Here is a 24,115-nt window from a genome sequence, read left to right on the forward strand (position 1 = left end):
AAATTGGACACTGGCTTCACAGAATGCTTCTGCTGAGGTCATTATAACCCTATCAACAAGACCTAGACCATCAGGAATGGGAACTAGCCTTGGGACATTTTGTTCTTTTCAGAGACTCCAGCCTGTTGGGCTGCTATGTTTAATTCCACTCAAGCAATCTTTTCCTCTTGGGGCGCCTGCATGGCTCAGTTGGTTAAGCATCTTGACTTGATTTTGGCTCGGGTCATGATCTCAAATTCTAGTGAGACTAAAAGTAAAAGCCTCTGGGGCGCCTGGGCGGCTCAGTCGGTTAAGTATCTGACTTGGGCTCAGGTCATGATCTCACAGTTCGTGAGTTCGAGCCCTGCATTGGGTGAGCTTGAGCCCCACATCGGTTGAGCCCCGTTTCTCTCTCCCTCTTTCTTTCTCTGCCCCTCGTGGGATTCTCTCTCTCTCTCTTCCGCTCCCTCTGTCTCTGCCCCTGGCTCACTTGTGCCCTCTCCCTCTCAAAAGAAAAGAAAAAGCCGCCTGGCTCCTTAGAGACCAGCTGGACTTTGGGACATGTTTCCATGGCTTGAGTTTGGTCATCTAGGCCCCTGTCTCCCAAGGTTTATTGTGAAGACTAATCATTATCTTGTTTCTGGTAACTGCTTGTGCATTTGGCGTATGTATCCTGTCCAGAGTGTTAAATGGCAACTGTGCAGCCCTTGTCACCTCAGGGGATCCGACACAAACACATCTAACACAAATCCAAATCCTGTAATGTCTTTCCTAACACCCTTAACTGAGATGCTCATGGTTCCCCATGGTGTGTGTATTCTCCCTTGTTGCAATGAGCTAATACACCCAGCTTTGTTTAATCATCGGTGTGCTCCTGGTGGTCTTTGGCTGAAGTCTAAGAACATTATTTACTTAAAAAATCCAAGAAAATCATCTAAAAAAACTTCTAGACCTAATAAGAAAAGTAAGGTGACCAGAAATAAGATCAAATGTGAAACTGAATAGCCTTCCCTTATAGACATTAAAACATTTTTCAATGTAATAGAAAAGGACATTGTTCCTCATAAGAAAATCCATCAACTTCCTGGGAATGCCTTGAGCGAGAAAAGTAAGAACTCTACACATTTTTACAGAAGAAAAAAAAATGGTCTGAAAGAATGGAAAGAGATATCGTGTTCCAGGCATGAAGAATCAACACTGGAGAAATAGATCCCCGAATTAATCTATATATTCAATTTAACACCAGTAGAATCCCTTTTCATCTCCTAAATCATGAAATATTTTCAAATGGACAATAATCTGCAGAAGATATTGATACAATGGATGCCTGGGAACTCTCATCATTTTCTCATTTGCCTCAATCTTTTTTTCTTTAAGAAACAAAATATTTTGGGGCACCTGGCTCAGTTGATTAAGCATCCAACTCCTGATTTCGGGTCAGGTCATGATCTCATGGTTTATGAGATCTGCACTGACAGCAAGGAGCCTGCTTGGGATTCTCTCTCTCTCTCTGCCCCTCCCCTGTTCGCTCTCTCTCTCAAAATAAATAAGTAAACTTAAAAAGAAACAAACAAAATATTTCCGCTCCAGCTGAAACCTGTCCCTCCACCCAATTCTATCCTCCCCTCATCCTCTGAGGTAAGTGCAATTCTGAGTTTATTACAGATCATTTCCTTGCATCTTTTTATTCTTTTATCATATAATTAGGGATCCATGAACTGCATGTATTGTTTGCATGTGTTTAAAACAAATATCATACTCTACATAGCAGTCTTTGACTTTCCTTCTTCTGTCTCATACTGTAAGCTTGAGAATGATCCATATTGATACACGTCTCTAGTTCGAATTTAACTCTTTAGTGAGATATACATACATAAAAGTCAATGTTAGAAGAGTCCAATCTGATGAATATTTTTTTTTATTTTTGAGAGAGAGAGAGCACGCATGCAAGAGAGAGCAGGGTAGGGGCTCCTGGGTGGCTCAGTCAGTTGAGTGTCCGACTTTGGCTCAGGTCATGATCTCATGGTTTGTGGGTTCAAGCCCTGCGTTGGGCTCTGTGCTGACAGCTCAGAGCCTGGAACCTGCTTTGCATTTTGTGTCTCCCTCTCTCTCTCTCTGTTCCTCCTCTGCTCACACTCTCTCACTCAAAAATAAATAAACATTAAAAAATTTTAAAAAAAAGAGAGAGAGGAAGAGAGAGAATCCCAAGCAGTCTCTTCAGTCAGCGCAGAGCCCGACTCGGGACTTGAGCACACAAAACCGTGAGATCATGACACGAGCCGAGATCACGAGTCAGAGGCTTAACTGACTGAGCCACTCAGGTGCCCCATGAATGTTCTTAAATTGAATGCACATGATCATCTAAGATGACTGTGTGAATGCCCAAGATTGCCGCCAACTTCATCTCCACGGAGTCACTGAGATTACTGAGATTATTACTTTAACAAAGGGAGTTCAGAAATTGTTACGATGGCCTGTGAAAACCTTCAAATGACACCTGTCATGACTGATAATTATGTGTTGGAAATTAGGGTGCAAAACACATGTCGGAAACTCTAAGTGCTATAAATAAGGATATAAATAAATGCCAGCTTTGCCACTTTCAAGTCAGTGTGACCATGGGTGAGTTGCTTTACCTCTTCGTGCGTTCGGTTTCTCCCTATGTATAATGAGGGTAACAAAAGGAAGGTTTCTCTGTCCCCTCAGAAGGGATTGTTGGCCCATCCTTCCTCTTCCACATGTTCGCAGGTAATTCGACGACACTGCAGATTCTCTAGAGGTGGCTCCCATTGTCCGCTGCAGAGGTTGGCCCCAAATGGGCTCCTTGACACCATCTGAGCTTTGCTCTCTAAAGGTGTATCCGCAGGGGAGGCTGCCCTCCCACCCACTTCGATGACGTGGGGTGCTGGGGGCTGGGGCTGGTAGAGCTGCCCTGCCCAGTCAGGCCCTGTTCTCTGATTGCCACTAAGAAAACAAAGCAGGGGCACCTGGATGGCACAGTCGATTAAGCGTCTGACTTTGGCTCAGGTCATGATCTCGAGGTTCATGAGTTCAAGCCCCGCGATCGGGCTCTATGCTGGTGGTACAGAGCCTGCTTCGGAGTCTCTCTCTCCCCCTCTGCCCCTTCCTCACTTGTACTCTCTCTCTCTCTCAAAATAAATAAGTAAACTTAAAAAAAAAGAAAACAAAGGAAATAAGAACACTCAGACCAGCACCCCCAGACGCAGGATCAGGTGTATGTGTCCAACTCTCGTCTCTCTTGCTTTCTCTCCTCTTTCTCTCACTGCTTTGTTTTGTTCTCTCTCTGCCCATTTTCAACCCCTGTCCCCTGCACTGACTCTCCTAATCTTTATGTCTATCTCCCCACTTACACTCTTTTCCCATCATTTTCACTTGTCATACTGTTTTTTCTTTCTTGATATCTCTCTCTGTATCTGTCTCTCTTTTGATGTCTCTGTAAATTCTGCCTTCTCTTTGTCTCACTACCTTTCTCTGTGTCTGTCCTTTTCTATTTTCTTTGGGTCTAATTTCCCCATGTCTGTCTCCCCATCCTCTCAGGGTCTCTGCCTTAGACAGTGATTCCTTACCCCACTGTCATGGCTGGACCCCCTCATACTTCCCTAATTCTGTCCATCTTTCTAACCCTTCCTGTCCACCAAATATTTCCCCCCACCGCCTGCCCCATGCACATCAGTGGGTGGCAAAACCAGGGGCCACAGGGAGTGTGGGAGCCACCAGCCAGGGATGGTGGCAGAGAAATGGGGGAGGAGGGCTGAGAGGCAGCTGAAAGCATATGGAGGGTGACTTGGGGCTAAGGGGGTAGGCGTGGGGGGATCAGGATAAGAAGATAGGAAGGAAGAACTTGAGGCATGAAATCCTCATTGGAAGCAGATGGGATTAGAGATGAGAGTGAGAGACAGCCAGAGGGAGGAAGGGGTACCTTTCTGCTTCTCCGAGGCCCCTCAGCCAGAGGGTTATGGGAGGGGGACCTGATAGCCCTTCAGCGCAGCTCACAACTACAACGGCTGCCTCACCTTTCCTGCGGTTCCCTCCATCTAGTGCTGACGGTCTTCCCACATCCCTACCTGCATTTCTGACCCTCACATAGCATCTTACAGTTTATCTCTGCCTTTTCTCCTCTTTTCTCATATCTTCTGTATGTCCCTCTCTGCCTCCATCTTTTTCTACCTCTCCATTGGTGTCTCTGTCTCCCTACGTGTATGTCTCTAGGCTTCTATTTCTCTCTGTTCATCTCTCCATCTGTTTGTCTGCCTCTCACCTTCTCCACCTATTGCCTTTTCTTGGTCTCTGTAGTCCCTCCCGATGGAAACCGCCCAGGATCTGAACCCGTATTCCCTTCTCTGGGAAAGAGAAGCTGTCTGTGGGCCCAGACCCGACCTGGCCGCTGCCCCGTGGCCGGCTCCAGCTCCGGAGACCTGGGTGACTCTGGGGGCCCCAGGACCAGCTAGGAGTCCAGGGGCTCCGCGGACGCCAGGCCCCCATAGAGGCCTGATACCGCCCAGAGCCACTCTCACCCAAAGCCCTGAGCCTCGGTTGCTAAGCCCGGTCCTCCGCTACGAAAGACAGCACTGGCCTGGCCCCCGCAGCCAGCGGCCCGAGGAGCCAGAGCAGAAAGGCCTGAAGGTCGCCACAAACTGTGCTGAGGTCCCGCAAATCCGGCTGCCTTCCAGGTCCACAGACAGTGAACACAGTCCCTGGGTTGGGAGAGGAGGGCAGAGCGCCTGGGAGTTTGGAAGAACCTGAAGGGGAGGGATCCTAAGGAGGAGGGGTGGGGCCTCAAGGTGGGAAGAGGTTCGGTCTAGAGGTTGAAAAACCTGCAGGTGTAAGGTGCCTATAGCAGCGGAACCCACTTGGAGGCAACCAAGGAGATACAGTAGGGACGGGGCCTCAGAGGAGCCAGAGCTGACACATAAGGCAGGTAGGTCCTGCACGAGCCTTAGAGGACAGGGATGAAAGATAAGGAGCCAGGGCCTGGAGGAACAGGTCTGTGGATACCACGGCCACATGAGTGGGGTGGACGGGAAAGGCTGGGAGATGTTAGTGGGGCGGTGTTTGATAGGGGCTGGATGGGGTCTGGTAATACGAGGCAGGGGGGTGGCACCTGGTGGTGAAGGAAGAAGGGTCTTGCATGGAAGTGGCAACACCAAAGAGGCCCAGAAAGGACCACAGCCTGGGATACCCTGGGCCTGATGGGCACCTGGGCCGTAAAGGTTGTGTGTGCCACTGCTGCTGATATGCCTGCTCGTGGAGCTTTGAGTTTGAGGCCAGGGCCCTGCGAGGGCTGTGTGCATAGTGCTGGTGGTCCACCCTCACCTTGCTTCCCGGGAGGTCTTCAGCCTGGTGGCTGCAAAATGTCTGCCACTGAGGCACTCAAGCAGGCAGTGTTGCAGTTCTGCTACCATTGAGGCCTTGAAGCCACTGGGAGGTCAGGGACTCTGTACTTTCGCCCCAAGGAAGCAATTTTGGATAAGAACATAACCTCTTTTTAATGGCTTGCACAGAAAAGACCGTTCTTAGGTCTCCCATGAGGCCACTGGTACCCCAGTGCTGACAATATTTGTCTCGTATGTAGGGGTCTGCATGGAAGAAACAGTGTTTGGGGCTAAAGCCCATCCAGAAAAATCTCTTTCCCATAACCACCCCCCACCCCAATATGAAAACTTTCTGGTTATTTTATGGTTGCCCTTAAAAAAATTACAGGGGCACTGGGTGGCTCAGTCGGATAAGTTTCCGGCTTTGGCCCAGGTCATGATCTCACAGTTCGTGAGCTGGAGCCCCACATCAGGCTCTGTGCTGACAGCTCAGAGCCTGGAGCCTGCTTCAGATTCTGTGTCTCCTCCTCTCTCTGTTCCTCCCCCACTCACGCTCTCTCTCTCTCAAAAATAAACATTAAAAAAATTACAACACAGACCATCATGGAGCACAAGTATCTCTGTGATACAGAAGAGACTGACACAGGGCATCTTCCTCAAGAAAGCTGGGTCTCTCGGACACCTACTTCCATCCCAGGTTCACAGGCCACACAGAGGGAGACTACCTTCATAAATGGGTTGACTGGTATCCAGAAAGCCAGAATTTATTGTGAGGCCAGATTTTCCAGCCTTGGCAATGGGGGCATGGGAAGGAGGGGCCAGGGTATTGGTGTGCATGTGAGGGTAAGGGGTACAAGATGCAGTACTATACCCCGCCCCCCAGCAATCCTTCTGTTCACTCACTTCTTTCCCAAGCCTATTGCCCTGTTTGCTTATGATTCATCACCGGGCCCCCACATACCCTTATTCATGTACCTATTCATATCTTGATTCATTCCCCCTCCTGCTCATTCATCCCACAAATATTTAGTAGAGCGCCACTCTCTGTGGGATTCCAAATCCTACAGCTTCTGAGTCCCTGAAGAGGGCTCTGTCCCTTGTCCTTAAGGAGGGGCTCCCATGGGTGACCCAAGGAATACATACACAGGCATTTCAAAACTGGCTTTAAATACTCATCAGGGCGCCACGAAAAGGGGATGGGGTGAGAACTTGTTACATGTGAGTATGGGGTTGGGGTACCCTGAGAGAGAAGGGGACCCATCCGTCAGGGCAGCTGGGGTGCCCCACCCCCACCCTGGGACAAGGAAGCAGAGTAGAAGCCCTCTCTGGAGGGTCCCAGGGCCAACTGGGAGCCAGCCCTCCCTTCGAGGTAGATCATCTGGGAGGGAACGGAGGAGGGGCTCCCATGGTGGTGATGAGAGGCAGTCACTTCCTCAGTGGTACTGCTGATAGCTGGGATAGCCTGGGGCTGGGGTACCCTCCTTAGGGGGCAGCTGGCTGGGGTCCTCCAGGAACGGGGGTGCTGGAGAGGATAGAATCAGGTAAGAGTGAGAAGCAGTGCACAGGCAGAGCAGAACATTCTGCCCCTCTCCCTGATCAGCATGCGCCAGGTACTCACCATTGCGGAACTGCTGGGCAGTGTAGCGAGTGAGGAGGATGCCAACACCCTCTATGAGGGCCAGCAGGATGCCCCCCATCATTGCTGAGCCCACCATGGCCAATGGGCCACCTGGGAGAGTGAAGAGGCAGGGAGAAAAAGGTGAGGGCAGGCGGAACAGGGCGGAAGGGGCTGGGGCCGGGGGCCGGGACACTCACTGCGGGCAGCCAGCACAGCCCCAGTCAGTGCTCCACTGGTGATAGAGTTCCAGGGATCTTCCTTGCCCCGCAGCCGCACCAGGCCACAGTCGATGGTGGAGAACAGGCCCCCCCACACGGCAAAGCTACCTGCAGGGAGACCAAGGCCTGATTAATGTTCCTGAGGAATCCCAAGAATCCACAGCACAGGGTCTGGGGACCTCCAAGGCCTGAATGCTCTGGCAATGAAAGGGGAGAAAAACCCAAACACAAAGGCAGATGAGTAAATTCCTACAGGATATTCCCCCTCTGCCATCATGACTGCTCCTTCTTCAAGTGACCCCTAATCGTCAGCAACATTCCCTTTACATTTGTAGGGGTCTAAAGTGTTTGGAAGCAAATTTTTCTTCTCTATGACTTTTAAGAGAACCACTTTGATCTTCCTAACCATCACACAGAGTTGGGAATTCTGATCTTGGTTTAAGGGAGAAGAAAACAGGTTAGGAAAGCCAGTTAATATGATAGTTAAAGGCCTTACTATGTGCCAGGACCTGTTCTAGGCACAGCACGTTATTTGACTTCTGAAGTCTTAAATTCGTTCATATTATCCAAGTGCTTAGCAGAGCAACCGGCACTCAGCAAGTACTACGTAAACTACAGAAATTATGAAACAACTTAGGTGGTTATTGCTATCATCATCCCCATGTTACAGATGAGGTTTGGAGAGGTTAAGCCATGAGCCCAAAGTCATACATCAGGGAAAATCCAGGGACTGGATTTAAACTCCAGAATTCACATTCTCACCCCCTCCAAAACATCACTGACCCAGAAATCCCCAGGTAGAGTTGGGGCTGGAATCTGTAGTCCAAATTTGCAGTCTAGACCCAAAGGAGCAACCACCCCCAACTTGGCATCACATCTCTTATGTCTCTCCAAGCCTCTCACCTCCAATCTGGGGGGCTCGGATCCTCACAGCGTTGACACTACCTCTCAATCGGTGCCGTATTCCCTGGGAAAAGTGAGGAGTTGGGGAGTCAGAATAGGGATGAGGTCCCTGGCACACAGGGTTTCTAGCTTTTAAGAGAGGGAGAGTGATGGATTAGGGGTATCAGGAGTAGAGATGTGGAGAAGTGGCCAAGAACTAGGAGCCTGGGGAGCACTCTAATATGGGTGTCCTCAGACCAGCGCTGGGAAGTTCTCATTTGTTCAATGATTACTAGCACCTGTGTGCCAGGCACCATGCTGTATGCAGGGATAGTGAATGAGACAGACCTTAGCCCCTGCCCCCTCAGAACTCACGTTATAGTGGGAGACAGATCCCTAGCAGAGGTACAGATAAACAAGATGCTTTAGACAGCAATACATACTCTAGAGGAAAGAGGATCAAGAAATATGATAGGGGTGCCTGGGTGGCTCAGTTGGTTGAGCACCCAACTTCAGTTCAGGTCATGATTTCATGGTTTGTGTGTTCGAGCCCCGCGTCAGGCTCTGTGCTGACAGCTCGGAGCCTGGAGCCTGCTTCGGACTCTGACTCCCTCTTTCTCTGCCCCTCCCCAGCTTGCACTCTGTCTCTCTCAAAAATAAATAAAACATTAAAATTTTTTTAAAAAAAGGAGATATGATGACAACTGAGGGGTTAGGAAAGGACTCCAAAGGAGGGGGCATTTGTGCTGAGGTTTTGAGGATGAGAACAGGAAACTTGGGCAAGGATCCAGGAAAGAGTCCCAGGAGTTGAGGGGAGGGATAGGACTAGATATGTAAATTGCAGGGACCTAGGCAAATGGATGGCCTTTAAAGCCATGAAATTTGAGAAGATCTTGGGAGAGGGTGGTCAGAGAACGAGAGAGAACTGATTAGGTTAAATTAAAAGCATTTTCAGGGTGCCTGGCTGGCTTGGTCAGTAGAGCACGCAGTGCTCGATCTGAGGGTGGGTCATGAGTTCGAGCCCCATGCTGGGCATTAAGCCTACTTAAAATAAATGAATGAATGAATGAATGAATAAATAAATAAATAAATAAAAGCATTTTCTTAACTTTAAGGCTGTCCTTCTCCTGCCAGTTAAACTCCTGTCACTTCCCCGTACAGGTTTCTGACCCAGAATCCGCCTCTGGGTAAAATCTTTCTGGCTTTGCACAGTTAGGATTTGGTAATGATCGTTTTGACAGTGCAGCATTTCTACAGAGGAGCTCCAGTTGGGTTGGGGGGAGAAGGGGTGGTGTTGAGGGATATGGGGCCCTGTCTGCAGTTCTCCCCAAATCACATATCCTGGAGCCAGGCAGGGCACACAGTAGGTGAGCAGGCACCATAACGAGTAAGTGCATACGACTGGCAGCTCCAAGCAGTTTTCAGAGCAATATCGCGTGTGGGCAGGGAAGGACCCCCTGCACCACCCACGTAAGGCCACAACTCACGACAGGGGCGTTGCGGAAGCCCTTGATGGCCTGGAAAACTCCGCCGCCGATGACGCCCATAGTGAAGGCTCCACCGCAATCGTCCACAATTCGCCATGGGCTGCAAGCCAGAAGGGGAAGATGGGGTTAAGTGAGCCCCTCGACCCCCGCCAGGTCACATGGACTCTTTCCAACTGGGAGAAACCAAGTCACCCGAATGAGAAGCAGCACTTCAGATAATGAGATTATTTTCCCCCTCATTTATGCAAGAAATGGTGCAAAAGGGGAAAAGTATTAGTCTTTGCCCTGTCCGCACCTCCCCCTATAGCCAACTAAGGAATCTGCCAACTGCTTTACTACCATCAAAAGATTAAATGAACTCATACAAGCAGAGTGGGCGCGTGTAAATCAGCGTTACGTGTTAATTTGCTGTTATTAAAGCGGGAAATGGTCTCACCCCCGTCTCCGACAATGAGCACGTCCAACCAAACCCCGCCTCCTTCCCTCATTTTTTTAACCTGCTGCAGCTGGTAAAAACCAAGAGCGGACCGTGGGGAGGATCCAGCTTGTCCACAATAGGCTCACCCAGGCCCCGCCCCCAACAACTCAAGAGACGGGGGAAAAGCCACGCGTGGCAACCCTGGGGATTTCCGCTCGACACCGCGCCACCCCTCGGCCGGAATGGACTCGGCCCGCGTGTCTCTTTTAGTTAACAAAGAGGGACTGAGGAGATACGGAGTCGAGGGAAACGTGGAGTGGTTGGTCCTGCACGGCATCTTCTCCAGGCACATGCCTGTGGCTCCTCTTAACGGAGCCCGCGTGGGAGGAACGAAACTGGGGGAGCGGAAGGATACCACAAATGTCTCAGAGTCTCCCGAGTCTGGGATGTGGCGCGGTGGGGCCAGCACCTCTCCCGCCCGCCTCCCCCAGCTGGCCGTGGCGCCGCGGCAACAGTCCCGAGGCCTGTGCCCATCGCCGTACCAAGGCTCCCGAGCGTACTCCTCCATGGCGCCGGCGTCCGGCCGCGCAGTCTGACTAACACCTGGCCCGGCCACGCCCCCACTGTAAACGCACACAGGCGCCCGAGCTTGCCACCTATTCCAAGACAGCGATTGGGTCGCTTTGCCGCTCGTCACGACAGGGTCGCACTGTCATTGGCCACCCAGGTTTGCGTCATCTGCACTGCAGGCCGAGCGTCGTCCAGTTACTTCAAGGCTCGGGGAGAGACGAGCTCGTTCTGTGCTTTGGGAGAAGGCAGTCGTATGGCCCTGGCGGTCTTAGTGGCGACAAGAGAGAGGCGGCCGGTCTGACAGCCTTCCGCTACTCGCGTGATTGTATTGGTAATGTCGGGGTGGGCGTATTTTTTGGAGCTGGAGGAAGTGCTGCGCTTTGCTCCCCCATCCCCAGCGCTTTGGTTCCTCCTACCCAGCAGTCTTTGGGGGAAGTTGGGTGAGCCCATTTCTAGGGCGCGGGTGAACCGAGCTTGGCCCCTTCGGCGGTGGGCGGAGTCTGGGCCCGGGAGAGCTATACTGGGTCCTGGAACACCCAGCCTGGAGGGAAGGGTTGGTGAGTTTTGGTGGCATTGCAACCTATCTTCCATCTTTTAGCACGTAGATTCCGTCCACCCAGCTATTGGTGCAGATGGGCGTGAGCACATGCCGGGAGGAGGCGCTTGGTTTTAGGATTTGGATTTGAATCCTCATTTGAGCTGTTTTTTGGGTTTGTTGTTGTTGTTTTTTTTGCCTGCATGTCCGTCCATCCTAGGTCCGTCTGCTATCCGCTATGCCGCTGCCTGTTGCACTGCAGACCCGACTGGCCAAGAGAGGCATCCTTAAACATCTGGAGCCTGGTGAGCGAACTAAGAGCAGATGGGCCTACCATGTGCCAGGCTTGACAGGCACTTTGTTGTTGATACTTCCACTTGATACCTAGCATGGGCCTACCGCGAACCAATCAGTAGGGTGGCAGGCATTTCACTGATAACAATATGGGTTCCTGGTGTCCATTCCTATTTCATCCGTAATACTGGCACCTAATGGCACGTGCAGTCCATCAAAAAATCCGTGGAAGTGATTACAAAGTATGTAACGCTAAGGGCAGCTGACAAGGGTAATAGGATAATAAGATACTGATACTTTATTCTTTATCTTACTGGTCGATACCATTATCTCAGACCTATTGTGGCGCTAGTAGTGATCTATACCTTATTGGTTACCATATCAGTAGCTGACCTGTATTTGGGGCCTAAGTGTTTGGTATACACATTATGGTTAACAGTATAAAATAATGATAGGAACTATCATTTACACGCTTACTCTGCTGCTGCTAATGTTTACACCTCATTGTCAATAATAGTAAAAGTTGACATTTGTTTTGGGCTGCAGTGTGCTAGGCACTGGAAAGTACATCTTATTTTCATCTTACTGATAAATGACATCTGTCACCAGCGAATGTGTGCCAGGCATAGATCTTGTGGTTAACAATACTGATAATGATCATTGATCATCTATTTTAAGCCTATTGAGTACCAAGTCTTGTGCTGATGGTATGTATATCTTACTAATAATACTGATGCTTACAGCTGACATCTTTGGGCCTATTGTGTGACAGGCAGTATGCTGTTGCTGACATATACGTTTCATCGTTAGTTATATCCACAGCTGAAATGTGTGGTAGGCCTACTGAGGGTCACATACTGAGCTGACAACCTACACCTTTTTTTATTTTACTGATAGTGACAACTGTTGCAGGCCCACTGTGTGTCAGGCCTAGGAACTGAATGGATTCAGAGCAGTGTTTGGACAGATCCCTTGCTATCCAGACCTGCTACTCAATATACAGAGTCCGAGGGGCGCCTGGGTGGCTTTGTCGGTTGGGTGTCTGACTTCAGCTCAGGTCATGATCTCATGGCCTGTGAGTTCGAGCCCCGCGTCAGGCTCTGTGCTGACACCTCAGAACCTGGAGCCTGCTTCAGATTCTGTGTCTCCCTCTCTCTCTGCCCTTCCCCTGCTCATGCGCGATCGCTCTTTCTCTCTCTCTCTCTCTCAAGAATAAACACTAAAAACATTTTTAAAAAAGGATTTAAAAAATACACACACACACACACACACACACACACACACACACACACACAGGGTCCGAAACTCTGTATTTGCCAAGCTTGGGAGCTGAATAGATTTGGACTATTTTCAGCTAAACCCCTTACTTTGCAAGCTCATTTTACCCAAATAGATTTGGATAGCATGGTGTCACGTGCTTCCTGAACTCAGGAACTGGAGGATACATTTGTTTTGATGAATCCCTATCTAAACTCTGAAACCAGATAGGCTTGGGTGACAATATCAAATTTCAAATCTTACCTGAAGCCAGAAACAAAGGATTTAGGTAAACTTTTTTGCAAATCTTCAGATTTGGAATGTGAGTGACATCTCCCACAGCAGGTGAGATGCGGAACACACACGTGTGTGTGCACACACACACATGGTCCATGTGAATCTGAGTGTCTCACCAGGCTCTGACTGTAGGATGAGAATCCCTCTGGCCCTTACTGCTTTTCTCAACCTCGCTGTCCTGCCAGAACCAGAGGAAGAGATCATTGCTGAGGACTACGATGATGATCCTGTGGATTATGAGGCCACCCGCTTGGAGGGTCTGCCACCAAGTTGGTACAAGGTGTTTGACCCTTCCTGGTGAGCCTGGGGGACTCGGGGGGGGGGGGTGCTGACTTCTGACTTCACCCTTCCTGTGCTGTCCCTGGCCTTGGGGTAAATGGGGAACACAGGGAAGAGGTTTGGGGGTCCTCCCTCCGGGGTCCTGACATGGGGCAGGTCTAGGCAGAGATCGGGGAAGACAAGAGTTGAGGCTACAAGGAGAGGACATCTGTGCTCACTCCTTCCCTCCCTCTTTCCCTCCTCTCCTTCTCTCCTTCCTTCCCTCCCACTGCCCTGTAGTGGGCTCCCTTACTACTGGAACGTGGACACAGACCTCGTGTCCTGGCTCTCCCCACATGACCCCAACTCGGTCGTTACCAAATCTGCCAAGAAGCTCAGGAGCACTAATGCAGGTGAGTTGATAGATCCAAGGGTGCCTCACATGCTTCTGCAGCTCTCACAGAGGGGTCAGGTAAATGATTGTGGATCAAGAAGGGGCAGGTGAGGCAGGCAGGCCCAACCCCCGGCAGGGGAGGTTGTTGAAGGCAGAGGCTGCTGGGTCCCGAGTCATTTCAAGGATTTTGTGTCCCCAGACACTGAGGAGAAGTTGGATCGGGGCCACGAAAAACCAGAGCGGGGCCACGAAAAACCAGAGCGGGGCCACGAAAAACCAGAGCGGGGCCACGAAAAACCAGAGCGGGGCCACGAGAAGTCTGACAGAGATCGAGAGCGTGGTTATGACAAGGTGGAAAGAGAGAGAGAGCGTGACAGGGATCGGGATCGTGACCGCGGGTACGACAAAGTAGACCGGGAAGAGAGCAAAGAACGGCGCCATCATCGCCGAGAGGAGCTGGCTCCCTACCCCAAGAGCAAGAAAGGTAAGCAGAGCAGCAGGACCAGGAGTCGGGGAAGGCAAGTGAGGCACCACAGGTGAGCCGCGTAAAGGAAGTCCTCACTTTGCTCATGCGACTGCCTGAACCTGGGTCCTGCACCGAGGTGCTGCCATGGCAGCCATATGCTCCATTCCTTCCTGGGATGAGGGAGCTTGGTGATCAGGTGCTCCTTCTGCCTCCACTGAAGATCTCACTCTTTCACCTATTTCCACAGTGGCGAGCCGGAAGGATGAAGAGTTAGACCCCATGGACCCCAGCTCATACTCAGATGCACCTCGGTAAGTGACAACGCCTCATGAGCCCTTCCTTCTCTTTCCTCATGACTTACTTGTGTTGATGACCATTCCTTTTCTCCTGTCTCCTTTCCCCATTTGTCAGTTGTTGGGAGTTGGTGAGAGTGCCTACCACAACCCACAATCCCAACCGCTGACCCATATTCCCTAACCCTTGTCACCCCCAGGGGCACGTGGTCAACAGGACTCCCCAAGCGGAATGAGGCCAAGACGGGTGCAGACACGACAGCAGCTGGGCCCCTCTTCCAGCAGCGCCCCTACCCGTCACCAGGGGCTGTGCTCCGGGCCAATGCTGAGGCCTCCCGAACCAAGCAGCAGGACTGAGCCTCCCCGCCACCCTACCACCCCCCGGGGATTTTTAATAAAGGCTTTTCAATGGATTGTGACCATGAGACCTGAGTGCTTCCTTCCCATGCACTTTTGAGGCTTCCCAACCCAAACTGGCAAGATGCAAAACATTTTATTTGTAAAAACTCACCTAAGAAAGTGCGGGAGTGGCAGGGATAGGGGGGTGGGGATGGGGCCGGAGGCAGGGGTGGGTTCCTTCCGTGCCCTCATTACCAGAGTTTGGCCGTGTTAGCCTTGCGTAGGGGTGGGGGGGTGGGGCCATGGAGGGTTCAGTGTCTACCTCCCCCCACCACTAATACTGATCAGAGTTTGGTCCTGGCTGGGCCAGGGCAAGAAGGGAGAACGAGGCCAGCGTCTTCAATCCCAGCAGCTACGAACCCTTCACCTTGGTGAGCAACCTGTGGTGGGAACGGGGAGGAAAGAAAAACACAGAGAGCTGGGGTGGGCTGCAGGCGGGTGTCCTGAGCAAGCGAGGTGACAGTTGTGAGGCTGGTAGTTCCTGGGGTTAGTAATAGAGCCCCCGCAGAGTCCCCTGGGTCAGAAAGCTACACGTGGACTAAATAAATACAACATCTTTATTTGGCATCGGGTATCCTGACATTTGTTCATTACAGTTTCTTAGAAAACAACCAAAAAATCAGAACAAATTAATCAAAAATAAAGATCCAATGACCCTATTTACACATAGCAAAGACAGCCCAGGCATCTCCCACGCGTGCATGTGCGCGCGCAAATGCACACACGCACGTGCACACACATCCTGGGAGACAGTTAAGGGGTTAATAAGCTTTGAGGAGTGCAGGGGCAGGTTCCACATTCCAGCCATTTTTAAGACACCCTTGGCCCTGTTAAAAAGTAAGGGTGCCTCATACAGCCAGTGCGTATCAAGAGTGTGGTTGGCAGCTTAATTTTCCCTCTCAGAATGTCTCAGAAAATAACCCTGCGTCCAGCAACTGACAGTGTCTTAGGTTCAGTGAGATTCAATCACCCCAGTGACCTCGCCTGCCTGCTTTTCCCACACCCTGGATCATTAATTACCCAATTACACCACAAATTCCCAAACCTGTAAAAAACCAATGGCCCCTTGCTGCACCCTCCCCTGGACCAGGCAAAAAATCTCAGCTCCTACCCCTTCCTCCCCGGGGTGCTCACAACAGGCCCATTTTTCAAGGGTTTCCTGTCAGGAAAGCTGCCCCAAGGCCACACACAAAAAAAGACTGAGCGGCTAACACCAGGCTAACACCATCCATCGTGGTTGTGAGGGAGGCAAGAAGGCCTCAAGCCATGGGAAGCTGAGCCCCACAGATCAGCATCTGTCACTAAAGAGCTGTAGAATTTTTGTCCAATTTGTCCTTACAAAGGTGGAGGGATTGCTGGGAGGGACTCTCCCAGTCATGGAAGACAGGACGCCTCTGGCTAAGGGCAGGCAGACAAAAAAAGGCCTTGAATGACAATACTGCCAACCTGGTCCCCAAAGGGTTAACTTGGGGCAGAGGAGGCAGCTCTTAAGAACCCCCTCCAGGGGAGGGGGAGGTCAGTCTACAAGGAAGGGTTCATGTGATACCCTGCCCAGTTCCACGCCCCTCCAGAAGTCTCCATGACCCGGGAGAAAAGACTCGTCCAACCCCAGAGGAGCCAGGCCCAGTGGCGACTCAGGTCCTGCAGATGCCCTACACCCTCCACCCAGTCCCCCTCCCTGTCTCCCCCCACCACCACCAGCCCTCACTTCACCAGCACTGACTTTGGCAGAAAGGGCTCCGTGCTGAGGTCTCCACGATGGGAAGACAGCTTCGGTGGCGGCGGCTGCCCTGGAGGCTGCTGGTGAGTGCAGGGCCCGGAGGTGGAAGTGGAGGCAGAGGTGGAAGCTATGGCTTTGGCTGCACCTCGGGGAAGGCTGTAGAGGTAGACGGCACCGATGACCAGCCCAGCGCCAAGGGCAAACAACGGGTCCACATGGAAGCCAAAAAGGCGGATGGAGGCAACAGTGGACAGCAAGATGGACAGGGAGGTGGCAAAGCCCTTGAGGATGTTGTCGGCGTACTTGACGACAACAGCCACCAGCAGCCCGCCAAAGGCCTGGTTGAGCACCACGCCCCAGACAGCAGGTGTGTATCCGAAAAAGAAGCCACGGCGGGCCACGGCAGTGCCCTCAGCCCACCAGAGCCCCACCAGGCCCAGGGCTGTGCCGAAGAGGCCCAGCTGCAGGTTGCGCAGCCACACCGAGCCTGAGCTGCCCTTGAGGATCTTCTCGAAGTAGACACCTGCGAATCCCGAGGACAGACACGAGGCCACCACAGCTGCTAGGCCCGCCCCAGGGTTCTGATCCAGCGGCCGAGGGCCCCCACCACCGGCTTGCTGGGCCTGGACGATGGCGACGCCAGTGAAGAGGAGCAGCAGGGAGGCCCACTGTAGCCGGGAAAGGCTGCGGTTCAGCATGAGCACGGAGAACAGTGCTGTGGTCAGGATCTTCAGCTGGTACGTCACCTGCGAGCGGTATGTGGAAGGCACTAAGGGGTGTTCCCAACCCCCGACACGTGCACAATGGAGGGACGGGGTGGGACAGACAACAATAAAAATATCCAGCCACTGGCCACTGACTGGCATGCAGCATGACATGCCTCCCAGAAAGTCCACAGCTGTGGAAGTCCCGGGCCACACCCAGGTCGACATCCCAACCCCATTTTCTGGCTGTGTGATGAGGAACAAAGCACTTGCCCTGTCTTGGTCCAGACATGATCTATAAAACACAGCTGTTGTATGTGAACCACTTCCCACGGTAGGTAAAGAATGGGCAACAGGCTCTTTGATGAGGGCGTTCGTGATAAATATGTGCTGAAACAAACAAATCCACCACAATGACATCAGCAAACGTTTTGTGTGCCAGTGTGGGTCTAAGTACTTTGCATGAATCCATTCACTTAATGCTCATGTATGAAGTGGGCACTATCGTAACGTCCAACAGAAAGAGGAGAAAACTAATTAAGGCACAGAGAGGTTAAGTGATTTGCCCAAGATCACACAGCTGGAAAGTAGCAGAGCTGGCATTTGAACCCAGGCAGCCTGGCCCCAGAATCCAGGCTCTTCAACCATTTTCCAAGGCCGAAAGCTCACCTATTGCCAACCAAGGGCACTTCCTGGGCATCATTTCTTTTAGCTGTCCCAGCCTCCTGGCGAGGCGGCATTCCCATTCTCAGTTCTCACAGATGAAGAAACCAAGGTTGAGGGAGAGCCAAGGCCATTTCAAAGGTGACTCGGCTCCTGCTCTCTGCAGCCCTCCCTTGCCAGCAGCACACATCCCCCACCCTGGCCAGTCCCTCCGAGGCCATGCTGGGCATGGGGCTCACCTGGAAAGTGGCAGCTGGCAGGTTGGAGATGGCAACATACTGGAGGTTATTCTGCAAGGTGTAGATGAGAGACGGCACTGCGAGCTTGAGTGTGTCCACATACTGCACCAGGACAGCCTCGTGGAGGAAGAGAGCCAGGTGCTTCACGTTACCTGGGTGGGGTGAAACACAGCCCCTTTTAGCACTGACTACACCAAAGAAGAAGATCCTCTGAGGGCCAGGACTGGGCCTGGGCCTGTGTCTCCCAGCCCCCTGCTCTGACTCCCTGAGGGCCATTATGAGGTCTGTGTTATCAGTTTCCTGACAGTACAACCATGTCCCTAGCAGGTATCTCAGGTACCAGTTTGAGGGACACAAAACAATCATCCTTAACAATGTGCCTGAGAATCAGAGACCGTATTCACTCAGCTTACAGCCTACCTCTGTGGCAGAGTCCCATTCAGGGCAATCACTCAGTAAATGTCTGTACAAGGAAATAATCAGCATGAACTAGCTTGTGAAGCAGAAACCTTAGGAGTATGAAAGCAAGACTGTTTACCAGAGGGGAAGTTTTAGACTCGACTTTTACACTTATCCTAGCTCCTTACTGGCTGGTGAACTGCCTGAGGGCAGGGGCCACCTCCCAGTTAGACACTTCTCTCTGTCAGCCCCACACACAATCATGTGGTTGCCCTTGCCGCAGGGAAGAGTGGAAGCTTGACTATTAAGCAGAAAGTCTGTTTGGGATCTGCTCCCACCAATACATGAGAACACCTTCCTGTGTCATAAGGCCTTTGCAAAGCTCACCCCATTTTTTTTCAGTTCATCTTTAAAAAAATAAAAGATTTTAGGGGTGCCTGGGTGGCTCAGTTGGGTGCCTTCAGCCGAAGGGTCCAACTTCAGCTCAAATCATGTTCTCATAGCTCGTGGGTTCGAGCCCTGTGTCGGGCTCTGTGCTGACAGCTCAGAGCCTGGAGCCTGCTTCGGGTTCTGTGTCTCCACCTCTCTCTGCCCCTCCCCCACTTGCAGTCTGTCTCTCTCTCAAAAATAAACATTAAAAAAATTTTTTTTAAAATACCAGCCCTATGAGGGCAAGATGCAGACTGCATTGCTAACGCATCCACCTCCACAGCTGGAGCAGGGCCTGCTGCAGTGAGCACTTGAACTGTCTCAGAGTCAATCAAAAACAGAGCAGATGGCCTGGCAGGGCATTATGTTAAGGGAAAGAAGTTAGACCAAGAAAGAGAAATACTGTATGATTTCATTTATTTGTGGAATGTAAAAACAAACAAACAAACAAACAAAAAAACAGACAACAAAAACAGCCTCAGGGAACTGGTGGTTGTCAGGGCAATGGCGGGGAGGATGGGCGGAATAGGTGAAGGGGATTAAGAGGTACAAACTCCCAGCTATAAAATAAATAAGTCACGGGATGAAAAGTACAGCATAAGGAATGTATTCAATAATATTGTAACAACATTGTATGGTGACAGATGGTAACTACACTTACCACAGTGAACACCGTGTAATATACAGAATTGTTGAATCACTATGTTGTACACCTGAAACTAATAGAATATTACAGTTGCCCCTTGAGCAACCAACAGGAGGTTGGGGCACCAACCTCGCGCACAGTCAAAAATCCATGTATAGAGGGGCCTGGATGGCTGTCTGTTGGGCATACAACTTCGGCTCAGGTCATGATCTCACAGTTCCTGGGTTCGAGCTCTGTGTCTGCCTCTGTGCTGACAGCTCAGAGCCTGGGGCCTGCTTCAGATTCTGTCTCCCTTTCTCTCTGCCTCTCCCACTTGTGCTCTCTCTCTCTCTCAAAAAAAAAAAACATTAAATGTTTTTTTAAATTCACGTATAACTTTTGATTTCCCCCAAACTTAACTCCAATAGCCTACTGTTGACTGGAAGCCTTATCGATAACATAGTCAATTGATAGGTATTTTGTATGTTAATATTATATGCTGTATTCTTACAATAAAGTAAGCTAGAAAAAAAATAATAAGGAAAATGCATTTTCAATACTGTAGTGTATTTATAAGAAAAAAAACTTGGGGCACCTAGGTGGTTCAGTCGGTTAAGCATCTGACTTCGGCTCAGGTCAAGTTCTCATGGTTCCTGAGTCCCGCCCGCATTTAGCTCTGTGCTGACAGCACGGAGCCTGCTTGGGATTCTCTCTCCCTCCTTCCGCCCCTCCCCAACTCGTGTGCTCTGTTTCTCTCTCTCAAAATAAATAAATAAACTTAATTTTAAAAATATACTGAGGGCAGAGCTAGATCATACATCTATATCCTTTACACACGCAAGGCCTTTATAGAGAAATGATTGGTAACGTTTTTTTTGTTTTTTTGTTTTTTTTATTTTTTTTTCAACGTTTTTATTTATTTTTGGGACAGAGAGAGACAGAGCATGAACGGGCGAGGGGCAGAGAGAGAGGGAGACACAGAATCGGAAACAGGCTCCAGGCTCTGAGCTATCAGCCCAGAGCCCGACGCGGGGCTCGAACTCACAGACCGCGAGATCGTGACCTGGCTGAAGTCGGACGCTTAACCGACTGCGCCACCCAGGTGCCCCATGATTGGTAACGTTTTAAAGGAGGGCTTTAAATTAGTAGATAAATCCACCTTACAGGAAATACAGAGGATAAAAGAACATGTTAAATGATACACAGGGAGGCAGCCAGCAAAATCCAGGCCACCCAAAATCTACAAGACATACAACCTGCTCTCTTCAACAAATTAACTGCATATCAAAAAGAGCTGGAGGGGAGCCCTGAGGTTGACAGACCTAGAAGCCATCAACCAACTACAAGATACTGACCATATATAAACCTGACTGAGACAAATTCTTAAGACCTGTTAGGATATTTGAGAAACCATTATAAATGTGAACACTTGACTGGATATGTGATTATTTTATTAACTTTAAAAATTATTAATTTTCTGGTGTATGATTTTTAGATATCACAGTAATTTTTTTAATGTACAAAAATATTTATTCAGGACTGTAAGGGGGGATTTACTGCAAAATAATACTTCATGTGGGACATACTGTAGTATAATAAGGCAGGGGGTGGGTACGTGGGCAGACATGTAGACTGGCAGTGAGTGGATAATCACTGATGCTGTTTAATGGTAGAGTGGTCATGGGTTGATAATTGATGAATCTGGGTGATGGGTACATAGACATTTTATTACTACCTCGGATTTGTGTATGTTTAACATTATCCATAATGCAAAGTTAAAGGGAAATAACTGAATCACTATGTAATGGTCACCTGATACCTTATGGGCACAGATGGTCTCACTCCTACAGCCCACACAGGCCAGCTCCCAGGGGATTAGGGATATAAAAGTGTGGGTGCAGCTACTCATACCTGGAGGGACAAGGCAGCTTAGCTACACATATATATTCTCCAGGCAATTTCACGGACACAGTGATACTCCCCCAGCAAACCCGAAACTCCCCCAGCAAACCCTCCATGTGGGGATGGGTACACACCCACACAGTCCCACCCGCCAACTCCAGTGCAGCACCCCCTTTCTGGTTCATACCCCTCTTTTGTGCGAAGAGCAGCAGCAGGCAGGTGAGACCTTTGAGCACTTCAGCCATGACCACAGCAGTGGTGGCAAAGAAGCGGTCCCCAGGCAGTGTGCGGGCATAACGGATGCTGAGGATGAGGGAGGCATTCTGGACCACCAGAACAGCTAGGGATATGTATTTGAGGCGCCGGTGAGCTGTGGGGAATGGAATGAGCAAGGGGGAAGAAGGGATCAGAAGCTGCTGGGGCACAGCCACACCACCACCTTCCCCCTCACTCCTTTCTCAACCAGGATCTTCCTAGCCACTTGCCACTTCCTCCCTCTGCCTCCTTCTCCTAACCCAATGAGGGTATGACTCCCATATACTTCTACTGCCTCAACAGGCAGGAAGGGCCACAAAGGGAGAAATGGGCCTCACCCTGTCCAGCCCATACTTGGAATCCTTGGTGACGTATCAGGAAATGGCTGGGGCAGGTTCTGGACACACTCTGGCCCCCTCTCCCCCTCTTCTGTGTGAGAAGCAACTCACGCCCAGACAGAATACCAACTACATTCTCAACATTTGAGTGCTGACTGTCTGCCTATCACTGGGCTAAAGGATTTTATATGCATTACCTCAACAGACCTCTATATTGCTCTGATCTCTGAATGAGCTACAAGGATTCCATTCTATGGATGAGCAAACCAAAGACTTATATGAAATGATGCTTCTATTTAATGAGAGGCTGTCCTATGTAAAGAATGATACCTCAATACAGGGATCACTGTATAAGGCATGTCCACCCCCTAGTAACAGTCTTTCTCCCATCTAAAATATCATTTCATCCCCTTCAACTATGAATGGTCTCTCCAACTCCTACCTTATATGACCACCAGAGTCCACCTGACCCAGAATGGTTTCATAAACATAAGAAATAATTCCTCCACAGTCCCTAGGATTGAACCCCATATAATAAATGGTTATTGCACCAAGAATGGTCTGGTTCCCTCTAGACATAAGGAAATATTTTTCTATACTCCACATGGTCCAGTCATCCTCCAACCACTGCACCACCCCTACCTCCAGCCAAGAATCATTCCTGTTCTACTCACACTCATAACGAACTCTCCCTGCTATGAAGAAGGGCCCTGCACCCTTAGAAAGTCTTTTCTCTGCCATATAAGGAAGGACCCTCCCACTCCAACCTGCAATGAACTCTACCTCCACTAGGAAGGGCCCCCCCGCAATGGTCCTCTCCCCTTATGACAGACATACCAATCCTCAAAATGGACCCTCTTAAGTTGTGTAAGGAAGGACCCGCCCCACCCTAACTCACAATAGCCCCTATCCCTTTATAAGGAAGAAATCACCACTCTCAGAATAGCTTTTCTCTTCTATAAGGAAGAACTTCCCCACCCTCAGAATGCTCTCTCCCTTCTATAAGGACGGACCCCCCACACACACACACACACTCAGAATGGTCTTAATGATCTTAGCCTCCACCAAAGGGAATAACCCCCCAGACTCAGAATGATTTCTGCTCTCCATATGCGGAAGGAACCCTCCATCACCTTCAGAATGGTCTCTTCCCCGCCTTCCAACACACTCACGACAGTCCGTTCCGTCCCCCACCCCCCAACACACATAGGTTGGTCCATATGGGATGCTCCCTCTAGCTTCAGTGAGGAACCTTCCTGACCCCCCAGCGATCTCGACTCTCGCCCCGCCGCCCCTGCTCGGTCACAACCTATCTCACCCGCACTCGCTGTCCCAGGCTCCAACGCCCCCGCGGAGACCGCCCCAGGTCCTGCCGCCGCGGTGGAACCGCCAGACCCAACCGCTGCCATGTTGGCATCTGCCTGGTCCGTCCCCTCGGCAACAGCAGGCCACTTCCGTGTCCCTCACTTCCGCTTCCGGGCCTCTTGGGTGGAGCTGGGACAAGCGAGGGGCTGGCCGGAGCCAGGGCTTTCCTCGTCCGCTCCCGAACAGTGAATCTAAGACCGCGGCCTTGGGATTTCCAGATTTAGTCGGGAACAGGCGGCTGGCTCAGCCTCTTGATGGCTCTACAGAGCCTCATTGGCTTATTCCCGTTACCAGACCCGCCCTCATCTTCATTGATACTGCTTTCCAGATCACCCGCCCATCCTATGTCCTCGTCTCATTGGTTCAGCTGACCCTCTTCTATCTCGGCTCTTTATTGGCACCTTCTACAAGAGGATACCGCCCTTTCCGCATCAAAACTCCTGGGTCCTTTCTGGTTGGACTGAAGTTCCCCTTTCCCCCACCTCCAGCGAGGTCCCGCCTCCTGGAGAGCCCGCGGGCATCTGGGAGGAAAATGAGACTGAGGGGGCGGGGCGGGCGTGCGTCAAGTTTCATCGAGCAGATGAAAGCAGAGCGGTAGAGGCCACACAAGTGACAGGGCATAGGAGAATTGAGACTGGAGGATAAATGAGCCCCTATTGAGGGTGCGAAGGAGACCCGTAAGCCAGCAGGTGAGGCGGTGTTCAGGTTAGCTTTTGAAAGAGGGGGAGGGGGCGCACCTGGGTGGCTCAGTCAGTTAAACCAAGCGTCCCACTTCGGC

The 24,115-nt window shown here is 50.8% G+C and overlaps 3 protein-coding genes across 9 annotated transcripts; 1 reads left to right on the plus strand and 2 right to left on the minus strand.

Annotated features, from left to right (window-relative positions):
• Positions 1 to 5,915: 5,915 nt before the first annotated feature.
• TIMM17B (translocase of inner mitochondrial membrane 17B) lies at positions 5,916 to 10,578 on the minus strand. The gene is made up of 6 exons (XM_047076211.1): positions 10,478 to 10,578; positions 9,518 to 9,617; positions 8,052 to 8,115; positions 7,128 to 7,256; positions 6,931 to 7,041; positions 5,916 to 6,834 (listed from the first exon to the last, which is right to left on the minus strand). Exons 1-6 carry the CDS (start codon positions 10,501 to 10,503, stop codon positions 6,746 to 6,748), a joined length of 519 nt encoding a protein of 172 aa, XP_046932167.1. The 5' UTR covers positions 10,504 to 10,578; the 3' UTR covers positions 5,916 to 6,745.
• Positions 10,579 to 10,737: 159 nt separating this feature from the next.
• On the plus strand, positions 10,738 to 14,718 carry PQBP1 (polyglutamine binding protein 1). Of its 4 annotated transcripts, none has more exons than XM_047076208.1 (7): positions 10,738 to 10,836; positions 11,261 to 11,345; positions 13,074 to 13,185; positions 13,447 to 13,559; positions 13,740 to 14,024; positions 14,254 to 14,317; positions 14,500 to 14,718. In XM_047076208.1, exons 2-7 carry the CDS (start codon positions 11,279 to 11,281, stop codon positions 14,654 to 14,656), a joined length of 798 nt encoding a protein of 265 aa, XP_046932164.1. In that variant the 5' UTR covers positions 10,738 to 10,836; positions 11,261 to 11,278; the 3' UTR covers positions 14,657 to 14,718. The 4 variants fall into 4 exon arrangements, with proteins under 4 accessions (XP_046932164.1, XP_046932165.1, XP_046932163.1 ...); XM_047076209.1 differs by lacking the exon at positions 10,738 to 10,836 and adding an exon at positions 10,854 to 11,062; XM_047076207.1 differs by lacking the exons at positions 10,738 to 10,836; positions 11,261 to 11,345 and having other exon boundaries at positions 12,559 to 13,185.
• A 93-nt stretch (positions 14,719 to 14,811) lies between these two features.
• On the minus strand, positions 14,812 to 24,115 carry SLC35A2 (solute carrier family 35 member A2). 4 transcript variants are annotated; one of them, XM_047076204.1, is made up of 5 exons: positions 24,075 to 24,115; positions 21,567 to 21,749; positions 18,025 to 18,176; positions 16,422 to 17,164; positions 14,812 to 15,078 (listed from the first exon to the last, which is right to left on the minus strand). In XM_047076204.1, exons 2-5 carry the CDS (start codon positions 21,622 to 21,624, stop codon positions 15,051 to 15,053), a joined length of 981 nt encoding a protein of 326 aa, XP_046932160.1. In that variant the 5' UTR covers positions 21,625 to 21,749; positions 24,075 to 24,115; the 3' UTR covers positions 14,812 to 15,050. The 4 variants fall into 4 exon arrangements, with proteins under 4 accessions (XP_046932160.1, XP_046932162.1, XP_046932159.1 ...); XM_047076206.1 differs by lacking the exon at positions 24,075 to 24,115 and adding an exon at positions 23,291 to 24,068 and having other exon boundaries at positions 16,422 to 16,574; XM_047076203.1 differs by lacking the exon at positions 24,075 to 24,115 and adding an exon at positions 23,291 to 24,068.

The sequence above is a fragment of the Lynx rufus genome, unplaced genomic scaffold, assembly GCF_022079265.1.
Source record: "Lynx rufus isolate CCGP_SWC_20201006 ecotype Redwood Valley unplaced genomic scaffold, mLynRuf1.p SCAF_14, whole genome shotgun sequence".
NCBI classification, from domain to species: domain Eukaryota; kingdom Metazoa; phylum Chordata; class Mammalia; order Carnivora; family Felidae; genus Lynx; species Lynx rufus.